Source organism: Poecilia latipinna, unplaced genomic scaffold (genome assembly GCF_001443285.1).
Source record: "Poecilia latipinna isolate Pla-1442-1.1 unplaced genomic scaffold, P_latipinna-1.0 Scaffold773, whole genome shotgun sequence".
NCBI classification, from domain to species: Eukaryota; Metazoa; Chordata; class Actinopteri; order Cyprinodontiformes; family Poeciliidae; genus Poecilia; species Poecilia latipinna.
The window spans coordinates 256154-267885 of record NW_015113389.1 but is presented as its reverse complement, the minus strand read 5'-3'; the positions used below and the strand labels follow the sequence as shown (position 1 = coordinate 267885).

At 40.3% G+C, this 11732-nt stretch overlaps 1 protein-coding gene and 1 long non-coding RNA gene across 6 annotated transcripts in view; both read left to right on the top strand.

Annotated features, from left to right (window-relative positions):
• The first annotated feature begins 6 nt into the window (after positions 1-6).
• LOC106955883 (uncharacterized) lies at positions 7-1147 on the top strand. Of its 2 annotated transcripts, none has more exons than XR_001426670.1 (2): positions 7-188; positions 380-1147. It is a non-coding gene; the product is annotated as an uncharacterized LOC106955883 (long non-coding RNA). The 2 variants fall into 2 exon arrangements; XR_001426669.1 differs by having other exon boundaries at positions 377-1147.
• Positions 1148-5135: 3988 nt separating this feature from the next.
• panx2 (pannexin 2) overlaps positions 5136-11732 on the top strand; it is a 13235-nt gene continuing 6638 nt past the window's right edge. The window contains exons 1-3 of one of the 4 annotated variants that reach the window (XM_015046326.1): positions 5136-5662; positions 6942-6984; positions 8502-9152. In XM_015046326.1, coding sequence (XP_014901812.1) covers positions 8924-9152 — 229 coding nt within the window. In that variant the 5' untranslated portion in view covers positions 5136-5662; positions 6942-6984; positions 8502-8923. The other 3 variants (XM_015046325.1, XM_015046323.1, XM_015046327.1) reach the window with 3 other exon arrangements.

Genomic DNA, 11732 nt, shown 5'->3' with positions numbered 1-11732 from the left:
TGTGTGTGTGTGTGTGTGTCTCCCAGCAATCCTATGACATCCTGCTGTTGATTCTGATGGTGCTGCTGCTGGTGCAGGCAGTACTTACTTCAGCCACTGTGGTGCACTGTGCAACATACAAGAGTCGACTCCGCTTGGGGGCTCCAGAGTGTGAGGACAGCTTACAGACTGCGACTCATTACCATGAGGTATGAGAGGCTGTGGACACAAAAGGCCAAAGGTCACATCCAGTTTTATTTCTGTTTCTTTTTAACAGCTGTACATTTTCCTCCTGACAGTTAACTGACAATCTACATGAAGTCAACGTGATTAATGAAGAGTTTTTCATTTCATTCTTTTAACCTCTGTGCTTCTCCTTTGTGTTTTGATGCATCAGCAGCAAACACCCAATGGGACGCTGCAGGACTACGACAAAGACAGAGCCTGGAAGGCGGTTTTGGTCCAAATGGCCCAGTGAGAAATCTCGTCTTGTCTACAGAGGTTTGCCTTGCAGAAGGAAAAATCAGAGAAGGTAACAATGAAGAAATCCCCATAAGAATGAGAAAAACAAAAGAAATGAACCAGAAAAGCGGAGCTGAAAATAAAGAATGAAAGACTAATAAGAAAGTCTTTAAAAGCTTTGTTGTTCTTCTTTTTCATTTGCATAAAGATGTTGTGGGCATTCGTCTTTTCGGTTTAGGGATTTTTTTCTGTACCATTAATTAATTGTAACTATTTCTAGAAAGTATTTTATCACAAAACATCATTTTAAAAAACGTTATTGTTAAGAATGTATAACAGTCAACCGAGGCAGTAATCAGCAAATGGTTCTGTGGCTTGAGTCCACAAATAACTCATCATTAGACGTTTGAAGTTACACTTTGATGCATACAATAACTTTTTTTTTCCTCAGTTGAAAGAATGATTTCAAAAGTTGTTCTCTAATGTGATGCATATATTTATAAAGATGTTTACTGATTTCCTTATTTAGAATAATGACTCATAATATATCCTAGCAGATTTTGTTCTTCTTTGTCCTTGTGGTTTGAGATGTTGCAACTTTTTTATTACAAAGTAGCTGATGTGTTATTGCGGGCACAACGATGTGATGCACAGAGAAAGGGCTGAGATGATTTTTTCAAATAAAACTTGTTTGGAAATTATTGAGGTAATTTGGTGCCAGTTTAATCATTCTGTTATGACTAAATGTCTGCGCATGCCCTCAATGCCCACATTACACACACTTGAGATTAATGTGCCTTTAGACCATTTAGGGAAGCTCAGATGATGACATCATGTATTTCTAAGCATCTAATTAAGCTGCACAGAAACACACACCTGTGGATGTATTTTAATGTAACACTTCAAACACACTGCTACCCTGAGTGACATCATGGAAAAAATCTAAAGAGATCAGCTAAGATGTGAGGAAGAGAGTTATCGAGAAACAATTGCTAGTGAACTTCCTCCTCTGTAATTGCTAAAACTACAGGTGGACTACAATTCCGAAACAACAGCATAGAAAAGCTGCATTTTTGTTCACAACTTCTCCTTTTGTACACTGATTGGCCCAGTAGAAATTCTACCAGAGGAATCCAAGGGGATGGGAGAAAGCCTGGAATGAATCGAGCAGAATTGAGCAGGAAGGCAATGGCCAGTCTAGAACTGCACCAACGCGAGCTGAAAGTCTGCTAGGTAAGGCAGAATCCATTCTTATGAACATAAACTGTCAGTTTGAAGTTTATTGCAGTTTAACATTAAGGCCTCTTTGGAGACATTTCCTGTGGACTGATGAAACTACAGGAAAGTGTTTGGCTATAATGATCATTTTTACATTTTTGGAAAAAAAAAAGGGTAAAACTAGCAAAACCTGAGAGCACCATTTCATCTGTGAAGTGTGGCGGTGGCTGCATCATGTCGTGTTGTGTGAGTGTTCTGCTGCAGGAAGGACTGGTGCGCTTGTCAAAACAGATGACATCATAAGGAAGCAAAGGGTGGAGTAATACTGAAGCAACATTTCAAGGCGTAGGCCATTGTTTGTCAAGACATTGTTCTGCTCACAGAGCTAACTCTGATCGAAAAAGCATTTGAGCTAGCTTTTACAGATTTCTTCTGGGCTTTTTGTTGTTGTTGTTGTTCTTTTTGGGTTAAACATAAAAATTTCAAATCGTCAAAGAAATTATTTTGGTTAAAAAAAACTTGCGTAAATACAAAGAGCATTTGAGGACGAGGACTTCTTCCAGTCAGCCTCCTCTTTTCACAGTGAGAGTTTGTTGTTGTTGTTGTTGTTATTGCGATTTATTTTGTGTGGTTTTGAAAGCCAAGCTCGACTTCCACCATTACGGGTAACCTCAGTTTCTTAATCACATTACAGTCTGCCTGAAAAACCTTTACTATCCTCTTACAGTCTTTCCGGCCTTGATAATGGACATCAAGTTGCTTTTACTTGCAGAGCTCTAGGAGGAGGCTTGGAGGCGTCTGTGACTGCTGTTTGTCAGGATAAGGTTTGAAGAGCGACATTTGCATCTTCTGCCCTTTCCAGTGACAAGCTCAATAAGCTTTAACACTTCAAAAATACTGTTCTATTTTTCCTTTTCATGGCTTTAATATACAAATATAAATATGTACATATGACACAAAACAACTATATCTTACTGAAATGGTATATATGAGGGGGAAAAAAATAGAAATCAGCTTATTTCTCATTTCAAGACCTAAATCATGAGGAGGCCCAAATATTTACACTACAAACTGAAATAGATTTTTTTTTTAGGTTGTGAAATTTTGCTAGAAAGCATTGTGTTTGATTTTATATATTTGTGTTTCTTGCTGATGGGGAACTACATCTTGCAGCTTGCTTGTTGTAGGCAACATAAGTATGAGGAAGGAGGAGGGATGAGACAGAGGGAAGGAGTCTATATTTGGAAGCAATGCGTGGTAAGGAGCGGGTTCCCTTGCCGGCAGAAACTGGCTTGGAGGGGCTGGCACATTCAGTCTGATGGGTGTGCCCCACTTTGACACGCAGAGACAGCGAGACAGGGGCAAAATGATCCCAGCGGCGAGCCAAAAATCTTTCTGAGGCGGAAAAACAACAACAAAAAAAGCAAGAAAGCACCATTAAACATATCCACTGCCCATGTGTCCAGTGCAATATTTGATTTGATTTATGAGTGAGACCTATAAGTGTTGATGAGAATTAATTAGAGCATGTATTTACTATTTCATGACGTCTCCATGCACCACCACTGACATTTCAACACATTGTGGGGCGACGGTGCGTTGCCAGTTCAAACCCTCGCTTTGTTCGTATCAGTCATCGAGTCCCTGGGCAAGACACTTCACCTCCTCGCCTGCTGCTGCTGCTCACAGGGCCCAGTGACGCCAGCTGAGTGGCAGCCTTCCTTCTGTCACACTGCCTGTGGGCACTTGTAGCTGCTATGTAGCTACAAGTGCCCACTTGTAGCTACTTGTGTGAGTTCTTGAATGACTGAATATAGTGCAAAGTGCTTTGAAGTCCTCTGAACTGGATAAAGTGTTGTACAAGTACAGGTCATTTCCCATTTTACTATGAACTATCCTGAAAGTTGCAGAGAAACTTCTTAGTTTTAGTTTGAAGCCATCAAGAAGCTTGCGATACGATTCCATCTGGCATATCTACGCACTTTTTATTCCTTTATTGTGAATTGCAAGAGCTCAGTAAAAAAGTCTGGCTTCATGTATTTGAAATCAGATTAAAATCAAGTGGGTTCCAAAAACTTAATGTTATTCTGCTTTATCATTCCAACTAGTTTTAAAGTGTGCTTGGATCGTCATCCTGCTGGAACACCAAGATGTTCAAGTTTTTAATCAGCAGACCCATCCTGTCGGCCTCAAATGAAGGACAATCAGTGAGTGTGTTCACGGACTCACAAGAAACCACCCAAATCTGAACTTTATGTGAATCAACACATGCTGAACGTCAGCATCTCCATCCACACTGAGAGGAGTCTGTCATCATTACACAGAAAGGATACCAACCTAGAAAAAAATCCTGTGCTCGCTTAAAATTTACAACAGGCAAAACATCTTCTATGTTCTGGTGTCAAATTTTAGACTCATCCATAAAAAGAACATTACTCTACAATCAGTCTTTGTCTGGAAAACTTTAGTTTGCTCTCTGTGTTTTTTCAAGAGAGCAAATCTTTTCTTCACCTGCCACAGAATTATTTTTTCTAACAGTGCAGTGAGTGTACTTTCATATTGACTGCGGCAAAAACCTGCTGTCGATCCTGTGATGAGATTTTAGGGTTTTCAGCGATTTCATTTACCATTTGTTGACTGCTCAGATGGAACCTGCTTAGAAAGCCAGACTGGGGCCCAGTGGCATTGAATATTAGTCACTTGTTCTGGACAGGAATGGCTGATTTCAAACTCTTATAAGACGTCTTTAAATCTCTTAGCAAAGACATAAGCTAGATCTTCTTTCTGAAGGATCCCGACAGCTGTTTCAAAGTACCATTGTGTTCACTCTCTCTTCAACACACCCTAAACATCTACATGTGAAGCTCCTTCAAAAAGCAGCATAATGACTTTCTCAACTGATATGCTCTGTAGGAGAAATACTGATGTTTGATTTTTAGCTATTTTAATTCGGAATGAATGTGGAGATGTCCCAACGCACTTCTCCATAAACTGCACATTGTAAATTATTTTAAAAGTACTCAAAATGCTCGGGATTGTACGTCCACAGATGTTAGAAAACCACACAGGATGACTAGTGAATATCTACAGTAAAATCCTACTCGTTAGGATAACTTTAAACTTAGTTATGACAGTTTTAGAAATCCTTGAACTTCTTGTACCATCAGGAAAAGCACAGGTTAAAACCCCTCCTCACATATTAAAACTTTTAATTATTATCACTGTCGTGATGAAATCTTCTTGCCAGAACTCCAACCCTCACCACTCCTCTTGTGTAATTTCAAAGCGCTTCTTCTAAACAGGAAACTTGAACCACCTGTTAATGACTCATCTACAAACAGAAGATGGGTGAAGATGCTCGCCACACCCATAAGATTTGAATGACACGCGTCTTTGCCAGTCCTTGTTTGCATGTGTCCACGGTCAGTCCCACATTCTGAGGTGACAGGCAGGCTGGATAAACCTATGAGGAAGGCAAGAAGACACTGCCGTGCGGTTTGGACCGAATAAACAGGAGTTGAACCGCACAGCTTGTACTTAGAGAGTCCATAATGATCCAAGTGGAGCGCTAAATGCTTGTGTTGTACAGAATACAGCCCTAAAACGTGATTCATTTGCAACGCATTAGCAAATCTCTAATATTTACAGCAATGTTTTTTTTTTATTTTTATTTTTTTAATAATATCGATTTGCAGAGGATGAAGTGTGGACGATTTTGCTGCAAGCCTGTCAACAAACCACAGGGCGCTCGTAATTCCGCCTCAAACACTCACAGAGCTGATACGAAGAGCCGCAGAATCTTTAATTTGTTATCTCTTCCCTTGTTTCCGAGGAAGAGGCGGGGAGGGGAGATGAAGAGAAGAGGGCTGGAGTCACCAGAGGGAGAGGGGAAGGGTGGGGGGAGAAAAGGCGGAACAAACCGGTGAGCTCGGATACAAGCTGTAGCTTCTCGCCCGCACTGCAGATTAACTCTTACCGCGCCGGGAAGACGCAGCTGGACTCGGTGAGTTGTTGTTATTATTATTATTATTATTATTTTTAATTATTATTTCTCTCGTCCTCGCTGCCCCGCAAATTTTAGCAGTTCGCTCCACAGCAGCAAAATGCGGCGGTTTGGTCCGGTCTAAGTGCGGACAGGTAGAGACGGATTCAGGTGCAGAGCATCACAGAGAGTCTCCTCTCGTCTCGTGCACACTCCGAGCTTCACACACAAGATGCACTTTCGCTTCCTGGCGTGCTCGTCGAATCGATGTGTGCTTGATGTTGAGCAGCTTGTCTCCGGTTTTCCGGGAGCTGTCCGCCGCTCAGGTGCTGAAGCGGCTCGTCATCCACAGGCGGCTGTAATTAACTGCAATGCAATGTCTCAGCAGAGGTGAAGACCGATGGACCCCTCTCGGAGACAGCAGTTCGGATCCCAGCCTGCTGCGCTGAGTAAGACACGGTGATCTTTTCGTGATTTTTTTTTTTTTTTTGGTGCACTTTTATGCTAACACGTAAAAGTGTGGAAACTGTTACGGCGCTGATTTAGTGGTCTTGAGCTGGTCATTAAGCAGCCCAATCAGAAGCGTTCCTTTAATGTCAGAGAATATTCCGCCCTGGAAGTTCTTCCATGTCCCTTCGTCATCCAATTAATAATGAATGAAGGAATGGGTGGATAAGAGCAGCTCCACTCCCTGAGCTGTTGTCCTGAAGTCTAACTCTGCCTCTTTTCGCAGACAGCTGCACTGGTCCGAGCCAAGCGGGATGTTGTAGTAGTCAAAGATGTGGGATTCCCTGTGTAAACACACCGGTAGCATGGCCCAACTGAGGGGCAAAAATCTGTCAGGCTGGAGCAGCGCCAGTGGCAGACAGACAGCTTCTAAAATGTGACCCTGCTCCTTTAAATCTAAATTATGTAAACTTTGCCTCTCTTCTGATCATCCTTTAAAGTTGTCATATGGGAGGGTGAAATTGGAAGGTTGCTATCCCAAAAGGGACATCTTGTTCTCTACTTGAGAATCAGTAATTACCCCATGTCGGCATGAACACTGAATAGCGGTCCTTCATAATGCTTCTAAGGATTCTTTTGCTCATGATCCCACTAGTCATGTTCACTTTTTAAGCTGGCTGGAGCACACTAATTGCTCTTTGGACTACTGAAGCCGCAACTCAAGATTTCTCTTTGTAAGATGTTAAGTACTACGTTCTCGTGTTGATATACAAGGGATAGGCTTTCAAAGGATTTAATAGGATTTGACAAGAGTGAGAGGAGAAGAGATGGAAATATGTTTTCTTTTTTTTAGCAAAAGAAGAAGAGATGGCATGAGAGGATAAGATTAGTTGATGGTAAATGGATGATGCATTCACACTCCCCACCGAGGACCTTCCTATAACCTTCATGTTCAAGAAGCCCGCTGCAGGCGGTGATGCCTCTGCAAAATTGTGGTGCTGGATAAGCATAAATTCAAACTTTTATGAATGCACATGAAAGCTAGAGAACATTGGATAGCACTAGGAGTCTGGGATCACTTAAAGTTTTCTGTCCGTCCCACAGGGATCTATTCTGTGCTCCTCATGTAGGGTTATAAAAAATTTTGACATCATATTTAAGAAAAATAAATAAATAACATATTTTTGTGAGTCAGTTTAAAGTTTCTTGAAACTGGTTCTTTGTACATCGTTGCTAAAATAGGACAACAATATACAATAACAGTGCCTTGAAAAAGTGCTTTTTTTCCCACATTTTGAGATTGTATTATTCCAAAAGGCAACAAAGGAGGTTGTAACTCTGAAGGGAAGCTGAAGAGACGCACAGCTCAGGTGGGAGAATCTGTCAGCAGGACAAACATTAGTTATGACTCTTTAAATGTGCTCTCTTTGAAAAGTAGCAAAATGAAATTCATCGTAAGTCCTCTTTGCAGATTGCGCTGGTCAGATTAGACTGAAAGTTAACTTTTTAAAAATGGATGTCATTTTTTAAAATGGGAAACTCACTATATGTCATCCTAATTCATGCCATCACCATTATGAGACACATGGTGGTGGCAGCATTAAACAGTGGGGATGCTTTTCTTCAGTACAGACAGGAAAGCTGCAAGCTCAAAGTAGATGTGAAAATTGATGCAGATAAATGCAGGTCAGTCCTTGAAGAGAACCTGCTAGACTGCAAAAAAAACTGAGGCACGGCTCACCTTCTAGCAGGGCAATGGCCTTTAACACAAATCCAAAGCAAACATATAGAAGTTTAGCATAAAACATATTATTGTGTGTGACCAAAACCAATAAACAAACCTAAATTGAAATGAGGAACTTAAAAATTGATGTTCTCAGAAACCCTCAATCCAATTTTAGTAGGGCAACAAAACAAACACTGAACTTATAGACTTTTAAATAAAACATTGCTAAATATTGTGTTTTTCCGCATTACATTATGCCCTTTTTGTGTTCATAAAATCCCAGTGAAATAATATTTTAGACATTTGTGGCTAAATATCTGCGACAGACTGGCGACCTGTCCAGGGTGAACCCCGCCTCTCGCCCGGAACGTTAGCTGGAGATGGGCAGCAGCAGCCCTCCCGACCCCACTGAGGGACAAGGGTGTAAAGAAAATGGATGGATGGCTAAATATAAGACCTTTCAAGGAGCAGACATACTTTTACAAGGTGCCGTTTATGGAAACTAAATTGAAGTTTCCTGTCTTCAGCCACACGTCTGCATCAGAATACGAAAGATAACATTCTCCCACAAGACTAGCCACAAATGAAAGAGAAACATTAAAGATGCACAGTTACTGTATATGTTGTCTCTGTGTACTCTATAATAGCTCCTATTTTGCAACTCCTAACTTCTTATTTGTTTTCCAGGATCGGATTGGGAAAGCTTCTTCCTTCCAATGCTCACATAACCACTCTTCAGCCTACAATTACTCTCCTTGTGGAGCACAAGAGCTCCTCCTAAACTCAGGTCATTCCTCAAGCTGCCACATACAGAGCTACTGGACTGCAGCCAGACTCTGTGGGGACGGGACAAAACAAAGGGATGCACGAGGGACACATTGACTGAGAGATGCGCTTCTGACCCTCAGGTCTCCTCTTTTGTAAAAGTTGAGCAAACATCCCAAATCACCACTTTCTCACATATGTTGACCACGGCTTACGGCGGCCACACATTTTTGTGTGCGTGTTTGCTTCACAGCGTCTTGGCAAGTACCTAACCACAAGAGGGAGCATCTGGTCTCGCCTCATTCGCAGAGGGGAGCTGTAGAGCGCGGCACTTCCGTTTCCGCATGCAGAACATCCTCGATCAAAACTTAGACATGGCCACAGCGCTGCTCGCGGGCGAGAAGCTGAAGGAGCTCATCCTGCCGGGCTCCTCTCAGGATGAGAAGGGTGGGGCACTGGCTGGCCTCATGGTGCAGCTCAAACTGGAGCTGCCCTTTGATCGGGTCGTCACTATAGGGACGGTCATCATCCCCATCCTGCTGGTCACCCTTGTCTTCACAAGAAACTTTGCAGGTGGGTGGCTCGGGCCACTACAGGGGCGCTTGGCGCTAACGCAGCAACAAAGATGTTTGATTAACGAACAAATGGTTTCAAGCAAACCTGTGTACCTTGCAAAGCATTCATAGGTGATTTTCAACAACAAACTTCAATACGTTTTGATCGGATTTTATGTGGCAGATCAAAACTAGTGCATAGAAGACGGAGAGAAACGTATATATTTTTCAAAATTAAAAAAAAAAGAAAATCTGAAAGTGTGGTCATTATATGTAATAGTCCCCTTTACAATGACACCCCACAATAAAATCCAGTGCAACCAAATGCCTTAAGAAACCAACTCTTCATAATCCATCTGTATGTAATTTAATCTTAGTATAAATATAGCAGTTCTGTGAGGGTCTCTGGGTTTTATGGGAGAACATATTGAACAAACATCGAACAAACATTATGATGATAAGGAAACTTTGCATCACAGATGTTTCTGGAATGTCACCACCAGCCTTTAACATTGCAACTAAATGTTTTGTCCATTCCTGTTTTGGGGAAAAGTTCAGGCTCAATAAATAGCATCTTAGCTCTGGACATATAGTGAAAGTTGTTGCTTTAGGCAAACATCTAGCACATTTGCAAGCTTTTTGAAGCCTGCAAATGTGTAGGAATTTACAAATGTGTCAGAAAGGAGGTTTCTTACAGTATTACCTTCTATTGATCTATTGATCTCTTTCTATCTTCCACATCTCTGAGTAGCTAATCTGGTTTCTGATTATACCCTCAGTGTTTAATCTCCTAATTTTTCATTGTTCATTTTTATCTCAGTTATTCTGCCGATTGGATGTTTTACCAACACTCAAACATGATACAGCATGATTCTTCCCACACCGTCTTCTACCAGAGGGATGTTGTTTTCAGGGCAACGTGCAATATTAAGTTTTCCACAACACGTGGCATTTTGGCTATAAAAAAAAGCTGTCTGCTTTCATCAGACCACCTTTACCCTCATGTTTTCTTTTCCTCCACATTGCTTTTAGCAAACTACAGATATGACTGCATGGCCTTCTTTCAACAGCTGGTTTCTTTTAGCAACTTGTTCAGCTCCCCCATAGTAACCAAAGGCCTCTTGGTTGCCTCGCTGATTAATGACCTTCCTTCCCAGCCTGTCATTTTAGATGGACTGTCATTTCTTGGTAGGTTTGCAGGTGTGCCATGTCGTTCCAATTTTTTTTTAACCTCGGATCGGAAAGTACGGCATCAAATGTTCAAACGTGATATTGTTTTTTTTAACCCATAACCCTGTTTTGAACTACTCTACAGCTTTTTGACTGACCTATCTACTGTGTTTATTGGATTTATGGATTCTGTTTGTTCTCTATGTTCCTTAAATTACATACAGAAATACTCTACTTACTAATAGAGTAAATATTATCAAATATTATTTACTAACAGTATTTAGTAAATAAGACCGCTGGAGATATGGACCAGATCCTTTCGCGACCACACTAGGGATAAGCGTGTAAGAAATTGGATGGATGGATTTAGTAAATAATTACCCTATGTATTAACTGGGTAATCATCTCTGGATTTAATATACAGATATCAAAGTAAGGGATCTGAATACATATTTTCTTACCAATTATGCACTATTTTGTGTTGATCTAAGACATAAGATCCTCCTTAAATACATTAAACATTAATGTAACATGAGAGGTCTGGAAAGATGTAAAAAAAAAGTTTCAGGGGATTGCCATTTTTGTTTCTGTGACAAAGGAAAAACAAACAATAAAAAAACAAAAACTATAGTTGCAGAATTGCAGAAATATGGGAAAGAGAGTGAGGAAGGAGTTTGGCTGAAATGCAGATTGAAACCTATGGCTGATGGAAATGCTGGCGTGTTGCTGAGTCAGACTTTCAGCTACAGCGTTTAACCAGCTGGGATTTTAACTGGAGCAGCAAAACAATGTTGGAGTTCAAACAGTAAAACATTTCTTAAACAATTCAGCACAAAGACCGGCGGCATGCCTGGTACAATTATACGTTACAATTATAACAATATAATAGAATAAACGACAGTGTATACAATTATTTTTTATTATCAATTTTTAGAAAATTATCATATTTTCCCTGTTAAAAAAAAGCTATTGACGTTTCGATAATGTTTAATGTCACTTCCGAGTTCCAAAGTCAAACAGAAACTGGGTGAAACTTTAAGTTGCACCATATGGTAAGTAGAGAGATAAAGTTTGACAGGAACCACACTTCTTAGTTCCTCTATTTGAAATTGACAGAATGTTCTTATGTCAGAAAGAAGAATGACTTTGGTGAAAGATACAATAAGATGCAAATGAATGTCACAAAAATGCTCAGAGTTTCAACAAGACGAAGGAACGATGAAATATTCAGTTTTTTAAATAAAAAAATGTAAGCATAGCTGAAAAGGAAATATATATGACATGTATTTTGGTATGACTCAAATTTTAATGCAGATTAATATTGAAGCTACTCTACTTCAGTTCATACATTTAAATAAAAATAATTTAGCAATACTAAAACAAATATTTGACCCACGGCTTTTTTTTTTTTTTTTTTTTTTTTTTTTTT